Source organism: Cyprinus carpio, chromosome B7 (assembly GCF_018340385.1).
Source record: "Cyprinus carpio isolate SPL01 chromosome B7, ASM1834038v1, whole genome shotgun sequence".
Lineage (NCBI taxonomy): Eukaryota > Metazoa > Chordata > Actinopteri > Cypriniformes > Cyprinidae > Cyprinus > Cyprinus carpio.
This window is the reverse complement of record NC_056603.1, coordinates 26028396-26052288: the sequence shown is the minus strand read 5'-3', so window position 1 is coordinate 26052288 and position 23893 is coordinate 26028396. Positions and strand designations below refer to the sequence as shown.

The window sequence follows — 23893 nt, the reverse complement described above, 5'->3', positions numbered from 1 at the left end:
CAGCACGAAAGACTTTTATAATAAAGTGCCCCTATTATGCCATTTCCAATATATATATATATCATTCTGGTCTGAATGTAGCTGTATGTGATTGTAAACGATCTGCAAAGTTGTAAAGCTGAAAGTGCACAATAAATAAAGTTACTGCCTCCCAAAATAAAGAATCCACACTGTACAGCCTAGACGAGTCATTAGAAATTCGAATCGCACTTCCATGACGGCTACACATCATGGGGTAACACATTTGCATAATGCGTGCCTTTGTTCTACGTTAGCCGGTTGCAAACAACTTGACCCCGCCCACAAACACGTCATTCTACTGACGACTGCTTCTCTAATCTCTGGGAGTTCAACACGGGATTCACAAAATGCTTGCTGTTGAAAGATGGATCAGTATCCTGTTTATTTAGACCAGCTGCTCCACCAAATCACAACCTGTAAGTATTATAAATAATAGAGGTTTAAATTTTCTACAGAGCATTCAAAATACAGAACTATTGAAACAGGCATGTCGTTTCTGACACCGCTGTATGCCGCAGACCAATCACAACAGACTAGGCCATCTGACCAATCAGAGCAGAGCAGGCTCACGGAAAGGAGGGGTTTAGAGAGACTGAATCTTTGAACTGCTTCGAACTAATCGTTTGAGAATCGCTGGAAATGAAGTGATATTAAATGCATATTTTGAGAAAACAAAAGCATTTTGTAGGAGACTCCCAAAACAATATTAGAAACTGTAAAAATGGCATAATAGGGGCACTTTAAAAGAGACTGAAATTCTGTTGTAAAAAAGCTATTTTTACTTTCAACAACAGCTTGTAAGATGCTGCCAAAATATCAAACTAATGTTTTATTGTGAATTTGAGATTAAAGCCCAGCTCACACTGTGCATTTTTGGCCACGATTTGGTAGTCTTAGACAAATTTTTAAAATATTCCTAAAATATTCCTATGATCCTTGCCTAAAATCTTTGAGTCTTTGATCGCTGGTTTGACATGTTCACCGACAGCTGATTAATGGCCGTTGCGATCAAATTTTACCTCCAACGAAATTTCTGGCAGTGTCAGAAGACTTGGTGCACAGTCTTGCAGTGTGACTTCTCCTACAACGAACATCAAACTGTCTCCGTTTTTCAAGACAAGCCATGATCAGAATTAATGGTAGATATTTCTTTTAACCACCATAAACTCTGGTGCTCCCGTCCTCCGCTCACGGAAATCATATGATAAGTTGTCTTTGCTAAGATAAACACCGGTTACGCAGCTGTTTTTATGTGGGTGCGTAGTGCTGCTTACACTATTCTTCTTAAATATGCCGCTATTGCCACCATTCATATACTTTTCATGATAGCTAACATTTCAGCCCCGCGTGTAATGCAGCTTGCAGTCACTGAACGTGTATGGGTTGATAATGTAAAACTGGACAAGTTTTCTTGCACGCACCCGATTATAACGTATCTTGACTTTCGTACAGTCTGACATTAATGACAACTGAGATCCCACAGTGTGACATGATCATTATGTTTGTACAGTCTGACAAGCATCAATCATAAAGGACTATTAAAAATCACACAGTGTGAGACCGACTTAAGCTGAAGAATTAATGCTGTATCAAATGCAGGTAGTAGTTCGCGCAAAAGAGGTTTTTTAAAGACAACGTTGTTGTTTCTTATGTATTTATACACTTGGGTCGTCGAATTGTTATGTAAATGCAATATCACACTCATAGTCATGCAATATGGTGGAATATCGGCACACTGTTATTACCTACAGCCGAATCACAGTCCCACCGATATACCGTCATATCCCAGTGCTACTCGTGTGATATAGTATATATGTGTGTTTTATTTATTAACTGTAAAAAAGATCTGCACACTGTTATTCTCCCTTTATTCAAAAAAGTTAAAAATATCAACGTTTTGGTTGCTATTTTTTAACTTTTTCGAATAAAGGGAGAATAACAGTGTGCAGATATTTTTTCTATTATTTGATGTACCTTTTGATCTTGCACCTGGCCAAGACTTTTTTTGGATGTGCGTACTTTGATCCTCTCTTTATTTATTAACTATCAAATGTTTGTTGCATAGCTCAGAATGGGGTTTTTAATAAGTGAAACATAATATTTATTACAAAATATTTTTTTTTAATAAATCAGAAACATTTTAGATTTACTTTTTGTCTGTGCACTCCTTCATCTTTGAATTAAATCACAGCACCGTAAAACTACATACTGTACACAAGGAATATTTCATCTTAAAATTGTGATGTAACAAAGGTAGCGGAACTTGGCTCTATGCATCGGCTTTTGATTGGATGGAGGCAGATCTGAATGTAACTAAGCTTGCAGACGATTGTAAGAAACATGCAGGGTTTGAGAGAAATCTCACATTTCACAAAATATGCATGGGTGAACTGTTCACAATAAGATCAATAACAAGCATTTAAAAAAGAAAAACAAGACAAGCTGGATTTTACCTCCATGCTGACTTGAAAAAAGATTGATTGATTTCGACAGGTCATGCTAGGTCAGGTCTAAGGGTTTGATTTACAGACCAGGTTCAGGATTCATCTTTAATTTCCATGTAGACCTTTATTCTACAGCCTGATACAGTTATGCTCATTTAAAGGTTCACAACATCTGCTGTGTCACCTGTAATCAATATGAATAAGACCTCTGTTGTTACCCTGGTTACCCTCAGCTGTGTTTTCCCCTGCTCCTCATACATAAATAATGACTCTGATCGAGAATCCTCCATGTGTGAGTGTGTGCGCGAGGTGCTATCAAGATAAAAGCACATTCAAAATGTCGACACCTGCCCTGCGATGAATCACATGAGAAGGTATGAAAGCTAATTTGTCTTTTTCTGGATGATAAGAATGTATAGCACAGAGATCTGTTAGGGCTTTCTATATCCCTCCGTGTGAGTGTTATAGTACATAAAGCTGTTCGCTCTCTACAGAACAAGGTGAGAACTGTTTTGCACCATCCTGCTTCCTCTGTTAAGGAGCCAGGCTCCTCAGGGACCCCTCCACACACACTTACTGAGATGCCACCTCAGCTGACAATAATTCATTAATCAGGCTATGCAAATGTCACAGCCCAGTCATGACTGTGACTCTCATCTCATCTATCCATATCCATAAATAATAAACAGCCTGCATTTGCTTTAATGTTTTTTTTTTCTCCACGATTGTTGTTCCCAAGAACAATTATGAGCATCAGTTGTTTTTGCTCCTTGGGCTAATGAAGGCAGCTCCCACTTCCCCAGAGAGTATGAAGAACAACAGCTGCAGAAGACAGGAAGATTCCACACCCAATCTTTAAAATAAATTTGTATAACAAAAAAGCTAATATTTAATTGAAAAAAAACAAACAAACAAAAAAAAAACCTATGCATTATATTAACAATAATAAATGCAATAAAGTAATTACATTTACTAATATAATTATATTATTTTAAATTATATTTAAATTTAATTTAAAAATGTAACTTATTCCTGTGATGCCATTTCTTTAGTCTTCAGTGTCACATGATCCTTCAGAAATCATTTTAATATGCTGATTTGCTGCTCAATTATTATCCATTATCACTTGTAGTCAATTATTAATAATGGTTCTTATTATTAATTTTTAAAACAATTTTAAAACTATTTTCTGCTTAAAACTTTACATTTTTCATTATACTTTGATCAACCGAAAGATCAATGAACAAGATTTATTTAAAATATAAATCCTTTGTAACATTATAAATTACTTTACTGTCACTATTGATCAATTTTATGCATCCTTATATCTTTTTCATTTTTTTTTATATCTTACTGATAATAAACTTGAATGACAGTATCAAGGTTTCTGAAAAAAAAAATATTAAGCAGCAGAACTGTTTTCAACACTGAACATAATAAATGTGTCTTTAGCACCAAATCATCATATTAGAATGATTTCTGTAGAATCAAGTGACTAAAGACTAGAGTAAAGGCCCCGATATACTTCAAACGAAGTTTGTTTTCGTTCTTCGTTTGGGGGCAAAAAGAAGTTTGAAAAGGCTGAGCGATGTTATACTGTTTCCGAACATTCCCACACCCCCGCGCTGCTGGAGGCGGGGTGTAAATTAACATGTGTTGCGACGCTTGCGCATATTCCCTAAATGCAACAACGATGAGAACACATTCAGCATGTCAGACAGGTCCTGACCCAGCTGTTGAAGCACAAGCTCTTTGTTAAGCTGGAGAAGAGCGAGTTCCATGTCCCAGCTGTCTCATTTCTCGGCTTCCATGTGTCCAAGGGCAGCCTCCAGATGGATCCAGGCAAGATCCGAGCAGTCTTGGACTGGCCCCGACCCACTTCAGTCAAGCAGGTACAGCGCTTTCTGGGGTTCTCTAATTTCTACAGGAGATTCATAAGTAATTTTAGTTCTATTGCAGAACCTCTCTCCTCACTCACAAGGAAGTCTAACAGGCAATTCATGTGGACCAGCGATGCCGACCATGCCTTCAATACACTAAAACAACGCTTCACATCTGCCCCCATTCTAACTCTCCCAGACCCAGAGCTGCCCTTTGTCCTGGAGGTGGATGCCTCAGATGTGGGGGTAGGAGCGGTCTTGTCACAGAAGTGTAAGAGTGATTCTAAACTTCACCCATGTGCTTTTTTTTCCCGCCGTCTTACCCCAACACAGAGAAATTATGACATTGGAAACAGGGAGCTGTTGGCCATTAAGATGGCATTGGAGGAGTGGAGGCACTGGCTTGAGGGTGCCAAACACCCATTCCTCATCTGGACGGACCATAAAAATCTCACCTACATTCGAGATGCCAAGAGGTTAAACTCCCGACAAGCCCGTTGGGCCCTTTGTTTTAACCGGTTCAACTTCATTCTCTCTTATCGCCCAGGTTCCAAGAATCTCAAGCCAGATGCACTCTCGAGGCAGTTTGAACCACCTGAGAGGGAGTTTTGCCCAGAAACCATCCTCCCCGCAGCCAGGGTGATAGCCCCCATCCAGTGGGATATTGAGACCGCCGTCAGGAGAGCCCAACAGCAACAGCCTGGTCCAGGTAATGGCCCTGTAGGGCGTCTCTTTGTCCCAAATTATATGCGCTCTGAGGTCCTGCAGTGGGCACATGCATCCCTCCCCTCCGGACACCCGGGAACCACCAGAACCTGCAAGCTGGTTCAGAGGAAGTTTTGGTGGCCCAAGTTACAGAGAGACATTCGGGACTTTGTCTCTGCCTGTCCAGTGTGCGCCCAGTACAAGGAGCCAAGAACCCACCCTCATGGTTTACTGCACCCACTGCCTATCCCGAGACGACCATCAACTAAAATATACAATTATTTCGTCACATGATAGACCCCATCTCAGGGAAACACAGTAATTCTGGTGGTGGTAGATCGATTCTCTAAGACTTTTCACCTCTTACCCATGCCCAAACTACCCACAGCTAACCAAACTGCAGAACTTCTGATGAAACATGTGTTCAGAATCCACGGCTTTCCCCAGGATATGGTTTCTGATCGGGGGCCACAGTTTACATCCCGGTTTTGGAAGGCGTTTGGCCGGCTCATTGGGTCCTCCATCAGCATGTCCTCTGGCTTCCACCCCCAGTCCAATGGACAAACTGAGAGGGTAAATCAGGACATTGAGAAGACCCTGAGGTGCCTGGTGGCCGACAACCAATCCACTTGGAGCTCTCGTTTAATTTGGGCTGAATTCGCTCATAACACTCTGTATGAAAATCCATCCAACTCCCCATTTTACTTTATCAAAGGATTCACCCCCCCCCCTGTGTTTCCAGGACAGGAGCCAGAGGTTGACACCCCAGCTGCCACACAGCTTGTCCGTCGTTGTCGACTTTCCTGGAAGAGGGCCCATGCAGCCCTAGTGAGGGCGGCCCGACTTCAACGGAGGCAGGCTAACCGAAGGAGGAGAGCAGGACCCTCATTTCGTCCAGGACAAAGAGTGTGGCTCTCTACCCGAGATCTTCCCTTGCGAGTGGAATCCCGTAAGCTGGCTCCAAGATACATTGGTCCCTTCAAGATCCTCAGAAAGATTAATCCGGTTTCCTTTTGTCTTCTCCTGCCCAGGTCCATGAAAATCCATCCTACTTTCCATGTTTCTCAATTAAAACCAGTTGTTTGTTCCACTTTGTCTCCAGCCAGTAAATCTGCCCCAGCTCCTCGCATGATTGATGGTCAGCCAGTGTACACCGTCCGCAGGCTGCTGGGTTACCGCCGGGTACGTGGAAGGGCTCAGTACTTGGTAGACTGGGAGGGGTATGGCCAAGAGGAGTGGACCTGGGTTCCAGCTCGGGATATCTTGGATAAGGCTCTCATCTCAGACTTTCACCAAGCCCAAGGAGTCAATCTAAGGAACGTCAGGAGCCGTTCCTAGGAGAGGGGATCCTGTAATGGGCTCGTATCTGCATTGCAGTTTTCATCCTGGCCTGCAGGGGTCACACTCAATGAGTACTGTGTCATGTTCCCTCCAGAACTGCAGATGGCTCTTGCCCCATGAACTCTAGCCCTATGGTCTCTCCGCTCCTCCAGAGGGCGTCATTGCCCCGTACCATGTTCAGTGCTCTGCTCATCAGTGTTGATTCCTCACACCTGTGTTTGACCCTTTATAAGTCTGTTTGTTCCCTGCTATTGTGTTCAGTCTTGAGCCTATGCTTCCTGTGTATCCAGTTGCTAAGCTAAGTTTGATTGTGCTTATATTTTTGGACCCTTGTGTCTTTTTTTGTTTAATGGTAGCTAAGTTTGCTACTTTTATTTTGTACTTTGTTTTCTCTAGTAAAGATTATTGTTACTTTTTGAAGATTTAAGCCCCTTGGCCTTTTTTGCTCTTTTGCTCTTCCGCTCTTGGGTTTAACAGTCTGGGAGTAGCTCAGTGAGTAAATTCACCCTCTTAGAGCACCAGAGACCCGGGTTCAATCCCTGCTTGAGGCAGCCTCGTTACACTTTGGGACTGTCTGATCACTGTCTGGTTCATCTTATACCAACCTACAGGCAGAAACTTAAATCTGCTAAACCTGTAGTAAAGACTGTAAAGAGATGGACCAACGAAACATAGCAGGATTTACAACCTTGTTTTGACCTCACTGATTGGAGTGTTTTTGAAGCTGCTACCACCGATCTGGATGAACTCACAGAGACTGTAACATCCTATATTAGTTTTTGTGAGGATATATGAATTGCTACCAGGACTTATTTAACATTCAACAACGATAAGCCATGGTTTACAGCAAAACTCAGACATCTTCATCAGGCCAAAGAGGATACCTCAAACAAATTCCTTGTATGCGTAAGCATACTTGGCAATAAAGCTCTTTCTGATTCTGATTCTGATACAATTAAAACTGAAAATAGTACAAAGCAGCATAGGCTATACATTAAGAACAAAAGTTTTTGTCTCTTTGGCAGATGCGTGTCTCTTTTGCCAGTTTCGTTGTCTCTCTCTCAGAAGCTCCTCATCTCTCCTGAGATAAAACAAAAACATATTATATTGTATGTAACACTCTTTAGGCCTATGCAGTTGCAAAAATTGCAAAAGCCAAAGCCAACGAGGCATGAAAACACTTTGCCTAAACCTGCTCTGCAAGTTTGAAACCCTCATCAGACACTGTCCATATGAAAGAGCAGGAGATTCACACCTTTATTTTTTAACCCCCACAAGCTATACAGAACTACCCCAAACCCCAGCCCCGCCCAGCTGGACTGAATTCAGTCGTTATTGGTTGCTTAGTGTAAAATGGACATCCTCTAAAATAAAATAAAAAATGGTTTAACATAAACCAGCGAACTGCAGAACACATTTGTATTAATCATTTAATATATTTTTTTATTATATATAAATAAATAAAAACACAAACCGGGATTTGAACCTGTGTTGCTAAAATCACTAACTTGATAAACCAAACTTCCCTTCTCCAGACACGCTCTTCATTCATCTCACTTCGCAATAATAAAAATAACCATGTCATCAAGCACTTAATTCTTGTGTTTATTATAGTGTTTAAATGCTGATCATATATATATATATATATATATATATATATATATATATATATATATATATATATATATATATATATATATATATATATATATATATATATCAGGCCCGGATTGGCTAATCGGCAGCACCAGGAGGATTCCCGGTGGGCCGGTCTGTTGTTGTCATATGCTGCCTGCACTCACAGCAGCCCTACTCTTTTTAATTATTATTTTCTTGCAGCCCATATTATTATTTTCACCAGACCATAATAATAACAAATAATAATTAATCATTCTTTTTGCAATAATCATTGTTATTTGTGAACTTAGGCGTTTAAGGAAGGCTTTAAGACCAAGCGGAATCCTCTGCCAGCTGCTCCCGCTTTACAGTGAGCGCGTCTCGCACTAACTGCACCTAGGTTCCGCCAGTTTTAATTTTACAAAATCAGTTTAAGGCAAATGCAACTTATTTATTATGAGCCCAGCATTTAGCAAGGCAGGAGAACATTCAGTCTACCGGAAGGAAGACGTATTTCATTGTAAGTTAATGATGTTAAATAGAGAGAGAGAGAAAAAAATATATTGAAAAAACAAACAAACAAACAAACTAAAAAACCTAGTGTTGGCTATTCTTAAACTTGGACCTCATTATATTGAAGTATCAATCCAAACACCAGAAGCAACCTACATTCTCTCTAAGTGTTCTTTCATTTAAAAGTATGCATTTTTATTCATTCACAGGCTATGTGGTTGAAATAATGTTTTAGTTCAAAACTTTAAGTGCCATTGTTTAAAAAAATGCTTTATTGACTGACGTTTCATAAACCTTCAGGTTTTTTTTAATACTAGATTTAACTTGAATCTCAATACTATCAAGGAGTTTATAAGTTGAAACGGGTGAAAACGGCACAGTGCATGTTAAATAGCCTAAATTAACTTGTATCTTTTATAGTAACCGAAGACCTTGATTGCATGTTACCATGAAACTAACAATATAATTTGATTGTTTTTAAAATGAACAATTCCTGTATAAAATGGGACAGCAACCATTACATATCAAACATTTTTAAATTGTCCACAGATGAGCTACGCGGGAGGCAGGTTCTGTGCCAAAGCGCATAAAGTGAATATGCATGCACACTTCTTAAGGGGGAGGAGGCTTTTTTGTTTCTTAAAGTAATTTTCAGATGCAATGGAAGAAAAAAAACGGGATAAACACAAACACGAAACTTGTAAATAGTTAACAACATAGCCTAGATTAACCCTCAGTAACAAAATTTAACCGATGAATTTGTTAACCCACAGTCACAAATTTTAACTGATTAATCGCTTATTTTCATTTGCTGCATGTTTTTTTTTTTAAAACACGCTAAAAATAAATTAAGTTTTGAGAGAAAAAAAAATGTCATGTATAGACAGAACAGAACAAAAATTAAAAATATATAATTCTAATGGATAAATATAATTGCAGTATATAATAATATAGGCTTAGCTATAAACAAAAACAAATAATAATAATAATTTAAAGCGAAACATAAGGTAAGGTTGGGCTTACCTCTTTCATTTGGGACAAATCCAAAGTTTCCATATTCGTGATGTTGCCCATTTTGAAGCTAAACTATTATTCATTAGGTAAAATAGGATTTGTAGTTCACACGTGTTTCAGTATCGACGGAAATAAATCATAATGAGCAAAAAATATGCCAAAGTGGACCGAAACACAACCCTAAAAAAAAGTCTAAATTCTTCACAAAATAAAATTAACATCTGCGGTTGCCAGAGAAACAGCTGAAACAGAAAATACTAAATTTTTGCTCACACAGTAAAGGCGTAATTCTTGAAAAATCAAGCAGAGCTAATAATAATTATTTCGAATAGCAGAGTTAATAATAATTATTTCTAAATGCTAGACCGGTCTCATTTCGCTCTGCATATATATATATATATATATATATATATATATATATATATATATATATATATATATATATATATATATATATATATATATATATAATGACTGTTTAATAACAAACAGCATGCAGTTTGTTGTTGTGTGTAAAGGTCTTTCTTCTAATTTTTGATGTGTAGACTGTAGCCTAAGGCTATCCCACGTTTTGAAATGAACTCACTGTAAATTTTCTAATGGTTTTTAAGTATGTTACAATGTTATATTATAATGTTATTGTTGTTTTACTTTGTAGTTTCATCTCCGTTTACAAACCAAAATTTTACAATTACAGTCAGTTTGCAACCCGTGCCTTTGCGCCACCTGGAGGTAGTTTTGCAAATAACTTTAACACGCGACTGACTTGCAGTTAACACCACGGCCCTACGGCGGCGGTACACGAACAAAACAATAACACATGGTAGCCCATCAAACACTGTACTTCATTTTACTTTACCTATTAGTGATGTCTTAATTATGTAATGTATGTATAAATAAACATTTTATGAAACAAGTTATGACTATAAAATATAAATTTTATAGTTTAGAAGTTGATTTAAAAACAATTTACATGTTTCATGGAATTTTTTAAATTTGAGTTTTGATTATTATAGTTAAAAATAAATTGTAATTGAATTTAAGTTTGGGCCCTGTTGTTAATTATAACCCTATAGTAAAGTGAAAGGGCTCACTATAGTTTAGAGCAAAAGCTGAGGTAGATTTTTATCCATAAGAAAATTTTAATTATAATTGAATATATTTTAAAAAGAGCAATTTGTAAAAAATGCAATTTATGTGTAGTTTTTTCCTCCTGCTGTACCGTAACCATACCCAACCGTGACGTCAAAACCGAGGTACGTTCCAAACCGTCATGTTTGTGTACCGTTACACCCCTAATACACACACACACACACACACACACATGAATACATTGCAGAGTGTGTGTGTGTTTATGGGATTTGCCTAGCTTTCTCCCGCTCTGCGGAAGTGGCACTTCACAGGCTCCACAGGTGAGCAGCTCATATACATGCCCTGAGCACTAAGTTCCCAGGTGCCATCTGTGGCCATAGCAGCCCTGGCATGAGTCACATGCCACAGCCCCTCCCTGCCAGTCCCACAGAGACACAAGCACAGCCACACAAACACACGGCCATTCTGTAGCAATGGGCTTGCACTTACACCCACTGCGCTAATAGCTCCTCATTCCAAATCCTGAAGACATCAAAGAACAGCATCGCAGTGGACTCCATGTTAGAGTCCACATATGTGCATGTAGAATAAAGTGGCAGGTTCCCAAATGTGGCATGTGGAAATGCCTAGGTAGCCCAGTCCCTCCACAGCACAATGGCAGACCTGCCAACCTTGGAAATTTTTTTTTTGAGTACCATCATCGTGGCGGGCGGTGGTGGGGGTAAACAGTTTACTGTTTATTACTGTTTACCTTAACTGTTTAGTTAATTTTTGCTATTTATTTTTTATGCTATTTAAAAAAGAAGGGAAAAAAGGGTGATATATTTGCATTTGTATTATTTTTTACTTTTATATATATATTTTTGACTGATTTGCGGTATAAAGTAGTCCTATATATCTCAGTTTTTTTTATTTGGATTAAACAAATGTAGGTATATTTTATGTGCAAAAAAGGGTTAAAATCACATTACATTGTAACATTGTAACATTGCAATCTAAAAACAAAAATAATCTTTTTAAAGCAAAAGTTAGGTACTAAACTAAAAATGAAAATAATAAAAAGCACAGACTGAGTAAAAAGGCTATTTTGATTAAAGTTAGTGCTATCATACAAATACACTTACTTGTAGGTTTAAAATTCTACATATGTCACATTTATTGTATTAACTACAAATAATTCAGCAAAATTTATATTTTAGTCAATATTGCGCTCCCATTTCATTGAGCTCTGTTTGGCGCTCATGCACTTCTGACAGCAAAATGGAAATATTTCCATGGCTTTTTTAACATTTACAGATGGAGAATATACCTGTGAAATGCAAGTTATGCATTAAGGAAAACAGCACATCTCAAACACCTTAAACAGCGTGTCTCTGTCAGCCTCAAATGCAGCCTTTCTGTCAGAGCATCTGACGGGGCGAGTCGCTTTGAACTGAAACTATAAACTGTTACTAGGAGAGAAATAAAATGCGGAACAAACATGCAAAAAAACAAACAAACAAACAAACAAAACAAAAAAACGCTCTTTTTCTGATGCTTGTTTTGAATACTGCGCATGGACAGAGGTGTCACTAGATTTTTGCATAGTTTAGAGTGACAAATCATACCAGCGTACTTTGACGTCAAAATGCGTAGCCGCTATGCAAAATGCATACAGGTTGGCGGGTCTGCAATGGTCCTATGCCAGTCCAAATACACACACAGGCAATTTGCTTTCTCTATGCACATATTTTTTTTAGCTATGTTACTTTAACTGTGACGACAGAGAGCCCTGAGTTTGTAATAGGGTGGGCTGCAATGTGCCAGTGGTGATAAATGCACATTATGATGTGACTGGAGGCTCGTCTCCTCTGATCTGAAGACTGATTCCGCTCCTGCTCATTTTTGGCACAGATGAATGAAGGCCAGCAGAGAGGCAGGCAGTGATGGAGAGCTCCGTTCAGCTTCAGTGCCTTAGCAGCTGTAACACCTCCTCTTCTCTCAAAACACTTCACAAGATAACATACAAAACACTGCAGAACATATAACATTGGAATTGCGGTCTTACAATGAAAGAAGCCACCTTCATAAAAGTAGCAAAATAATATTTTTAAGCAAAGCAATATCACACAAGGATGCTGTTGTTCCAAATATCAGCGTGCCTGACATTTAGCCACAGGTAATCGCATCCATGTTGATGTGTGATAAATTGTATAACAATTTATATATTTTATATATATGTATAAAAATGTATCAGTAAACAAGTTCAATAAATCATTATGCCATTTCAGATGTATATGACTTTCTTGTTCAGTTGAAGACTAACAAAGATTATTAGAAAAAGTCCATATAATGCAATTAGATGGAACCCTGAAAGTTGACGCTTCAAAACCACATGAAGCAAACCACAGTAATCTATACAAACCCAGTTCATGAATCAATGCCTTCTGAAGTCAATTGGCAATTATTGTTGTTGACCTAATGAGTTGAAAGACTGATTCAATGACTCATTCATTAAGGGTCAATTGTTTAAATCATGAATGAATCAGTGTCGTTAAACAAGTTGGTTGAATTAATTATTATTTACTCACTTATAAAAGAAGACACTTTTTTCATGAATGAATCAACATTAATTAACTTATCAGTTGAATGATTGATTCAATGAATCGGTCAACAAATTGGCCGAATGAATGATTTAATGACGTTACTAGTGAGGGCTAGTGAAAAATCCCCAACGCTAACACAAACTGACAGTGCATCTGGAATATACAAACTGAGACAAACAAACAAACTATATTCATGAAACACTGCATGGCCAATCAGATTGGAGGACTGGAACTAACTACATAACAGGGTCACAGGAACATGTTTTGGGTGTGAGTACTGAAGCGGTTTACGTACGGCATTACATACGATGTCAAAAGTGTACAGAATAGTGATAAATCTGATATTGTATTTTCTAATTTACAAGATCTATCAAGAAATAAGTGAGAGAATAAACAATAATGAACAATTATACAATCTTTTTTTTTTTTTTTTTTTTTTTTACAGATTTTTAAATGTACCCTAATATTTTCTTCATATAAATATATTTACAATCCTGTAAAAACAGGGGGTGCTGCAACACCCCTACTTCCTGTGCTTTTGCAGTAGAATAATAAGATAGTTTGTTTCAATAAACATTGTTTCATTGGATGAAAACTTTTCAATGTAGAACAAAATATGTTCAAGAGTGTGTAGTGGTAATCTTCCATCATCTTTTCACATCCTCTCACAGAGGTGTGCGGGTATGGACTGCTGGTCTCTAATTAAATTGAGTATCTGGACTGAGGGTCGGATATCTCTCCCAAACAGAATTACACACTATTCAGTAATTTTTAATAGGCCTCAAGGCCAGCACTAATATTCTATATCAGTCATAATTTGCTTTTTAATAGGAGGAGGCCCTGCTCTTTCAGGTAGCTCTTGCTCCCGGGGAGAGGTAATTTCACCCAGTTCAAGAGACCCTTCACAGAGCTTCACCAGAGGGCTCTGCCAGCCTAATGGAACTGTCATAGAGATGTAAATAACATTGGCACTCTGTGAAACAAGCCATGAAGGGCAGGTAAGTTGAGCACAAGCATGACCCTAACTAAACCTTTCCTCTCTGATATTTAACACACACACACACACACACACACACACACACACACACACACACACACACACACACACACACACACACACATACAAACAGACAGCCACATGCTTAACAATTTAGATACTTGTTACGCAACTGAGAAAACACTTCAGTATTGAGAAAGTGATAAATAACTTAACTAGACAGTCACTTTGAAAGCAGAATAACTGACTCAACAGTCAGGTCAATCAGAAGTGATTGTTCTGCATGAAGTCACAAGTCAACCTTGACTTTAGTCAACATCTTTGACAACGGCATGCAACAGTTTTTATTTAGAGCAGGCGCATATTTACATGCATTGCTTTCAATAACGTTTAAAGCATATATCCGGCCAGTGTGGGGATTAGAGGGCAAGATGGGTGGGTTGTGACATCAAACTCATCAATATTAATGAGCTGATGCTTACATCGCAAGTTAATTTTCCTAGACCGTTCAGTCATAAAACCTAATATCCATGAGCTCAGCCTTCATCTTGTTACCATTCATAAAAAATTGGTTCATTTATGCTTGATTTGTATGACCTTGTAGATGTCCCACGCTGTCAAACAGATCACATTTACTGTACATTTGCTCAGATTAGGGGTGGGCGATATGACCAAAATCTTATATCACAATATAAGAAATTTTATATCTCAATAACGATATATATCTTGATATAGTTATTTTTTTCTTTTCATAAGGTTTTTTATGATATTAAGATTTGATACCATAGAATTTTCATAATCCTTGTCACCAATGTCAATATCAAACTAATACAAGAAAATAATAAAAAAAAAAAAACTCAAGCTTACTGGAGATACATAAACAGTCAGTGATGAAATAAGAACAAGAAACTAATTATAAACAATAGGACAAAAACATATTCAATACAATAAATAATGCTGCTATGCTGTACAATAAATAAGAAATACATTGGGTAAATGAATTAGTCTTCACTGTGTAAGTTCTATCTATCTATCTATCTATCTATCTATCTATCTATCTATCTATCTATCTATCTATCTATCTATCTATCTATCTAAATCAAAAGTGATTTAGTCAAGAGCAGTGAGAGATTTTCTTGATCATTGATCTCACCAAAATATTTTCACATAGCATGAGATCTGCAAAAAAAGCAAAACACAAATTAATTTACAAATATAACACCACTAAATATCATTAAAACAGCATGCCACAGGAAAAGTGATCAAGCGCATTCCACTAAATATGTCTAAATTCATATACTTTTTGTTTAACTTCTGCGTAATGACTTTGTATTTTCAGTGTTTATCTCCATTTATGAGAGTGGAGTATTTAATGTAAATATGTATATCGAAATAAAAACAGATTTTAAAATTGTTGCTTACTTCATTACTTTTCTCACTCCAGGAAAAAGAGTGTGTACGCATGGTATAGAATGTCCGGAAGGTGCGTACATATTTACGGCAAGTTTATTTTTATATAAATCCCGATTGTGCGTGGAAAATTGCTTACGCAATTTCTACGCTTTTTATGTGTGTACGTAACGTTTAGAAATGAGACCCCTGGTCTGTAGCTCATATCTGAAATTTACAGTATAAAAACTGAAAAGTAGACTTTAAATCCAGTCTCCTTACATTTGAGTAAGCAATCATTATTTTCACTCACCTATTGCACTTTCCTGAAAACCTGCACTCAAATGAAAGGTTGCTTTGGCCTGTTAAATGAATGTGGGTGTAGCAGTGCACTTTTTTTTTTAATTTCCCATCTACTAAAAACTGCCAGTTTTCAGTGTGCTGTCATGTGTGCACACTTTCATTCATTACATGAATGAAGACACACTAAATCCAGAAGAACTGTGGCAACATCTCCAAGATGCTTCAAGAGACATACTTGCAAAGCTATAGTACTGTTCAAAGTTTTAGGCACTTGTGTAAAAATGCTGTAAAATGAGGATGCTGTCAAAAATAGTGTCATAAATAGATTTTCTTTATCAATTAACTTCTATTAACTAAATTACATCAACATTTAGTGGGAGACTATCCTTTAAGTTTAAAGCAGCTTTTGCCCTAGGTGCACTTGCACATAGTTTTTTAGGTAGCTTTGCAGGTAGGTTTCTTGAAGCATCTTGAAGACATTGCCACAGTCTCAGTTTGTTCTGTTTCTTCATGTCATTCCAGACGGACTGGATGATGATGATGAGATCAGATCTCTGTGTGGAGCACTGGCTGTTGTCAAACAAAAATATCACTGGATTTTTACAATTAATGGCAAAATAAATGTTTGGAAATGTAAACTGATATTTCCTACTGACACACTACTGACTTAAAACCATTTTTTTTTTAGCTGGTGAAAAAAACTAGTGTTCTAATAATGTTGGCCACCACTGTACCTTTGGCTGAATTCATGCAATACATTCCAAAATCACTATGACCTCATAATTTTAGATTGTTCCTAATATGGTCATAATAATTTTTGCTTATACACTTTTATTATGAAGTCATAAAAATATCAGTATATAAAGACTATCCCCAAGGAGGTTATAATGCTTTTGGAGTTTGCTTAAAATAAAATAATAGAATTTATAGATCCCAAATGGATAGATTATAGTTATTTGATACAGAGTATAGTTATAATGACTCCAGGATGTACAGATATCCCTGAGGTCATAATAATTTTGAAATGTATCGCCTCAGCTAATGATTTGGTATTGATTTTGTAATGCATTACACGGTTATGACGTTCCTTACTTAGTTTTACACAATCAAATTGCTTTTGCAGTGCTCTTATGAGTAATAAATGCAAAAACAACAATGGCGATTTGAGCTGCTTCAAAAATGTTAGGATCTGGTTTTGACATCCACCCTAAAATCATAGTTATGAGATCTCATAAACAATAAACCTTTCCTGCTCTGAGACATCCCTCTGTGATGGGCTCCCCTACCTGAGGAGTATTTTATGAGTCGCTGTGTGAAGGCAAGCAGGCTAAATGGCAAGGAAGGGAACTGACAGATTCTTTGAAGATGCCAATTAGACAAGCTGCCATTTAGATCAAACACACCAAGCCTTTTTCAGTGCAAAGCCATGGCATTTATCAGCAATCCCCACTTGTTAGGAGAACTGAAAAGTTAAAGGTGTCCAACCTTCCTAACAGGATGAGGGAGGACTGCAAAAGGTGAAAACTTCTGAACAGTGACAGAAGAAAAGGACTGAGAGCTGAGAAGAGTGAATATAACTGCTCCATCTGGTTCCCTGCAAACGTTTTATATTTTTGACCATTTATTTCTCTTCTTCCTAATTTTTCACACTATACAAAAAATTAACATAGACTCCAACTCTGGTTTTAGCTAACAAATATATGTAAAGTTTGTGTCAAAAAAAGAGTAATTCTGCTTTTCCCAGACACCAGAACTAATCTAACTAGGAACAGGTTTTATTATTTTCAAACAGACCCTTCAAGAATGAATGTCTGAATCTGATAAGATGGGTGCAAGTTACACTTCAAGTCAGGTTGAGAGAGAAACGAGTGAAATAGTTGAAATATGGCAAATTATTCTGGACTATTTCTATCTTTAGCATCTCTAACTGGCTTTTAATGTGGTTATCAGCTCATGCTACGCTGAGGCCTTTAAAGACTGTGAAAAGGATGATGGAATGGAATCCCTTAAAGAGGAAGTGTGCCTTCTCTGTCACAGCCAGAGTGATCTCATTACCGATTACACATGCATGTTCCCTCCTCTACCCCACACTGTACATACAATATATATTCACACAGGCTCAATCCAGAGGTAAAATGTGACTCACTGAGGTGGGGAGTCTGGGTACACGACGTTGACTTGAGATAGCGTCTCCACATAGGAGTCAAAGTCAAATGCAGGGGGAAAGTCCTCAACACAAGTGGACCTCAGCTCTCCAATGGAGCCACCATATGAGAGGCCATCTGGAGCTGTAGAAACAACATCAACAAAACGTGATCATTTCTGTCTCTCCTATTACAAGTTTTGAGAATGTTATTGAGAGTGGGACTTTCATACATTGCATATCATTTTATTTATATCCAAACAGTTATTGTCAAGTTCATAAAAGGAATGATAAATCCAAAAATGTGAATTCTGTGATCATTTACGCATGTCTTCCAAACCCTTAAGACTTTTGTTTCTTCACAACACAGATTTTATGATGAAAATATATATTTTTAATGAAACTTAAGATATTTTGGTCCATCCACTGAATATCCATTTGCTTGCTTGACACATGAGAACTACGGACATTTCACACATTTGATCTTCTGTATACCATATTTAAAGAGCTCTATGAATTTTTGATCATTAATAAAAATCTGTTCATCATATAAAGTAATCATGTCTCTTTATAAGGCCTAAACCACTATGGATTACCTTCATTCCTATAATCTGCTCTCATACCTTTTTATGAACTTTCTGAACCTTGAAATTTTTGGGTGACTATCAATGGAGGGACAGGAACGTCAGAGATTTAAAATAAAAATAGCTGTCATTTGTGTTTCATATATGAACTCTTATGGGTTTATAACGACATGTGCATGAGTAAATTATGACAGAGTGAACTATTCCTTCAAATTATTGTACTTATACAATAAAATGTGTTTAAAAGTGTGATTATGTCAAAAAAAAAACAAAAAAAAAACATTATATTTTCTTAATGCCCGATACATGTAAATACATCAGGGTTAAGGAATGCCTCATAATCTGTAAAGATAAGATTGAAATGATCAAGGATAAAAATAAAGATAGTGTTTTCATAGTACAGTGAACTCAAGCTGAAAGGAAAAGAGTATTTTTCATGATATGACCTCGTTAAAAATGTATAAATGTCACTGCATAATACAAAACAAGAAAATCAAACTAAGTGACATTTAAAGAAAGATGGCACAAACGGAACAAAAAAGGTTCAAACCTATAATACATAGTGAAACATGACCATGGTTCATGATAAAATACACCAGTGGTTACTCTGCTAGGACACACAAAGTTCAAAATAAATCTAAACCTTCATATTTTTTGCCGTTTATAATACAGTCAATGCCAAATTGTAGAGAGAGGGTCACGGTGACCATATCACTAACTACAAGGCTACCTTGGCCCAGGCTAACAGGTGGAAGCAGTAGTGCTGTGCAAGGATTGGCCTTCATTCCCTGAACTCCCAAACAAAGGCTGAATGCTTGGAAGGGCTGATTCCTCTCAACTTTTGAAAACAAATCAACTTGTTGTGCATGTCATTATGCCACACAGAAACTACAAACAAAGCCATGGTGAGTTTTTGATATGTTGAGTTGCCCATGAAGTTAGACCACTGACCGTAGCTGGCGTGCAGGTGGGGGTTGCGCAGGCGGCTGTCTTTACGCAGACTGCCCACAATGATGGTGACACAGGAGAGGAAGAGCACCAGGCCGATGACGATGCCAGCCACCACCAGAGGGGACACCAGCAGGCTGGCTTCATTACCCCCTTCTTGGCAGTCTGGGTACTCATGAGCATAACTGCTCAGGTTTGAGCTCACTGTATGGAGCAGATGGCAGATGTGTGGAAGTATGATATAGAAGATAGGAAGATGAAAAGAAAAAAGAGGGAAATAGGAGACAAAGATGAGACGGATGGTCAGTTTTTTAAGCACGTTCAATAATTTACAGTAGCAGGTGTTACATAATACACAAAAGAGACATTTTGTTCTTTCCCACACAGATAGAGAGATCATACTGGTGTGGGATTATGTCATTTAATATATAATAGCCCTGCTCTGAGACACACACTCACAAACCTACCTCTCTGAGGACCGCAGATCAGGAACGCTCCCCAGACTTTCATCCCTCAGTGGATTAGATTTTCAAGTATGCGGTGTTTAAATTTTAATCCTGACCCGTTTGAATTTTTAAATATGTGGGGTGGAAGACTTTCGTGTCAGCTCGTGAGAAGCCCAACTCCGGCCATTAGCTCCTCTCTGACTTCTTCCACCCTTTCCATTAGGACCAGAGAGAAACCAGAATAAGCCACACACACTCTCACACATACATGCATAGGATACAGAGAAACAGACAGATTCAATAAAGCCTATTGGGAAAGATGATGATATCAACACTGTGGGCTTGGTGCATCCAGCCCTTCCTGGAGTTAACAAGACAGAAATCAAATCAATGTATCTCTACGGCCAGCACAGTGCTTCAATTGTTTCCAAGTTTATTCTGAGGACAAAGGAAACATCAGGAAGTGTTCAATGTGATGTGATAATTCTCTTAAACTCCATAAGCTGCAGATGGAGTATAACAACAACAACAACAATAACTGAACACATAACTGATCTCAATATGAGGGGGAAAAAAAATAATCATTTACTGCCTGTCTGGAATGATTGAGCAAAACTTCACACCTTCCTGTTATCAAATTAGGCCACAGGCTGTTCAAAATACTGGAAAGACTCAACACAAAATAATCACAGTCAATCAAAGACCTTCTCAACATCAACAGTTTTGCACTTATACCATCACATGTGCTTTCTCACACAAGTTGGCAAGCAATAAAGAAAGTAACTAAAAAGTGTGCTGTCACTAGACAGCTTGCTTTTTTGAACTTCAGTCAGTACTGATAGCAATTATGAATATTAATAGATTTGAACATCTATGAAGTTCCTGGTTCCTTTTCAAGAGAATGTGTAATTTGGGTTTAAAACACAAGTTCATAGAATATCAGCTGTGCTGTGAAGCACATATTTGGCAAACAAACTGAAGTGCTAAATGTTGGCCTGTTGTTAAGCTTTGAAGGTGGAATACAGAAATACACTGTTGTTAAAATACCTCAGTGCTCCTGTGACTCTTTAGAAATGTGCTGTGAGAAACCTGTTTGTGTAACAGACTCCATTAATTATTATCAGTTCACAAACCTCACAATTAATTAAGCAAAGGAATACAGAAATTAATTAGTGCTGTCAGTCAAGTAGTCATTAAAATGCACAACCAAAGACGCATTTAGAAAATTACACAACCGTTAAAAAGTTTGGGGTCAGTAAGATTATACAAATTAATGTTTTCAGCAGGTTGCTCAATATTGGTCAAAATGGAAAGAACATTTAAAACATTTGTAATGTTACAAAAGATTTCGGTTTCAAATAATTGCCGTCTCCAAATAATTAAACTTAAACAATAAAAATATAAATCACATTACAAAACAAAAAATAAACAAATTTATTGATTTACAAAACATCACACCAAAATTATAAACGAAGGACACTGAAGACTGGAGTAATGATGCTGAAATTTCATCCATCACAGGAATAAATGACATTTTAAAACATATTAAAATAAAAAACAGTTATTTTAAATTGTAAAGATATTTCACAATATTACTGGTTTTAATGTATTTTTTATCAAATAAATGCAGTCTTGGTAAGCATAAGAGACCCCCCCCCCCAAATTTTTGCATTTGCTCAACTTTGCATTCAACTCATTCATTCATCCATGCATTTAGATCTGATTTATTAGCATTGCTGTGTGCTAATATGTGGGTGGTCAAGTGCTGGTGTTGGCAGTGAGGTCTCTAAAAACCACATGGTTGCATCTCCAGGACTACAGCAGCATGACAACCTCCAGGCATCCAGATGGAGTATGCTAACATGTCTGCTGTGCCCTCTCCCTTGAAATGTGTGACATTATGAGCTGAATGCAACTGAGATTGCATTTGGGAGATCAGTTCACTCCAGTTAGATTGAATTCAGCATAAGTGTGTGGCTTATGTAAGTTGTCATGTCCTTCTACTGTCCTTCCCTCTAGCCCTTGCATCCTTTTCCTGTCTAAGAAAAAAATAAAAAAATAAAAACACATGGCTTTATGCTGAAGGTCGCAGTAGACATACATACGACTCTATTGCATAATCAACAAATAAGAAACAACTTATGCTTTTTCTGCCCTTCTTCAGCCTCTCCCTCACACACACAAACACACACAACAACAACAACATTCACACGTTCACCATTCTTCTCTCCTTTCTCTTGTCATGCTTCCCACTGGGAACAATCCAATTCTGTGCCACAGATTTCTATAACTGCAGCCCACATTTTGTGTTCAACATTAGGCACTTTCTCACACTCCCATTTTCAGTTCTACACTGACAAAATACTACTCTTAAACTGCACTGCATGTTTGTCTTATTCCATGTTTGTACTTTATAGTTAGACAAAGTGGAAAAATGCCAGCTGAACAAAATACACTATGATATTCAAAGTACATTCGGTAGCACTTTAGTATAGGGACCAATTCTCACTATTTACTAGTTGCTTATTACCAAGCCTATAATATATTGGCTGTTTATTAATGCTTATAAAGCACATATTCTGCATGACCATATTCCCCATCCCTAATCCTACCCAATACCTAAACTTAACATCTGCCTTACTATTAATAATTAATAAATTAGGAGTTTATTGAGGCAAAAGTCATAATGGTTTGTTAATAGCAAAAATTGAGCCTTAAAATAAAGTATGACCATACATTCTCTGAATACAAGTCTTAAAAGTGTCAATTGTTGATAACCAAACAGTTGATGGTAGCCATTGACTTCCATAGTATTTTTATTTTATTTCATACTACAAAAGTCAGTGGCTACAGTCAACTGTTTGGTTAACAGCTTTCTTCAAAATATATTCTTTTACACTCAACAGAAGAAAGAAACCCTTACAGGTTTGGAACCACATGAGGTTCAGTAAAAGATGAAAGAATTTTCATTTCTGGGTGAACTGTCACTTTAATCTTTGGGGGAACGCTCCCTAAAAACCTACTGTAACTTTCAAAAATTAAAGTCTACTGAAACTAAACTGAAAAAGGCTTGTTCTAAAATTCTTTTATTCTGATATCAGAAACACATATTTGCTTCTGTGTATTAATCTAGGCCTACATGAATAAAAACTGAAACCCCAGACTAGCTATAAACTGAAATAATCCATTACTATACGTGAGTCTTCATTGCAAAAGACAAAAGGCTCTTCCAGCATGCGAGGCAACAATATGCTCAGTGCTGAATCTGTACTTGGACCTACGCTCCTGCTACTCAGCACCACTTTGCTCAAGTGGGCAGTGTGAATAACCTGTTCATATGGACACAGAAATAAATACACACTGCTTATGTGCAGCTTTGCAGTGCAGTGTGAAAAATGTTGAAGGGTCAAAGAGCGGGTGGAAAATGTTTATATAAAACAGCTTTTTATACAGTAATATATTCACAATACTTTATTCACAATACAGCAAGCCTTGAGTACTTGGTTACAACACGATACAAATATTAAAAGCAATATAGGCCTAGAACAAAACAAAAATGTTCACTTTACTCAAACACATACAGTATCTATAAATAGTAAAACCAGAGAAAGTGATAATTTTGCTGTGGTCTCGTAAATTTTTCCAGAGCTGTAGAAACCAAGACCCAGCATGAGAAAATGTTTGTTTTCCATCTTTTAAACCAGACCAAATTCAAAATGCTTTATAAGAATAAAGTGTGAGCTTCCACACACACACACACACACACACACACACACACACACACACACACACACACACACAAACACACACACACACACACACACACACACACACACAAAAAAACACACACACACACACACACACACATCAA

General features: G+C 37.3%; 1 protein-coding gene across 3 annotated transcripts in view; it reads right to left on the bottom strand.

Annotated features, from left to right (window-relative positions):
* The window catches only part of LOC109064380 (protein BEAN1-like), a 66606-nt gene that overhangs the window by 7171 nt on the left and 35542 nt on the right, over positions 1-23893 (bottom strand). For 2 of the 3 annotated variants that reach the window (XM_042728122.1, XM_042728121.1), the window contains 2 exons: positions 19580-19780; positions 18048-18189 (listed from right to left, as the gene is read on the bottom strand). In XM_042728122.1, the coding sequence (XP_042584056.1) occupies positions 18048-18189; positions 19580-19780 (343 nt within the window). Of the gene's footprint in view, positions 1-18047; positions 18190-19579; positions 19781-20043; positions 20235-23893 lie in introns of all 3 variants that reach the window. The other variant, XM_042728123.1, reaches the window with a different exon arrangement.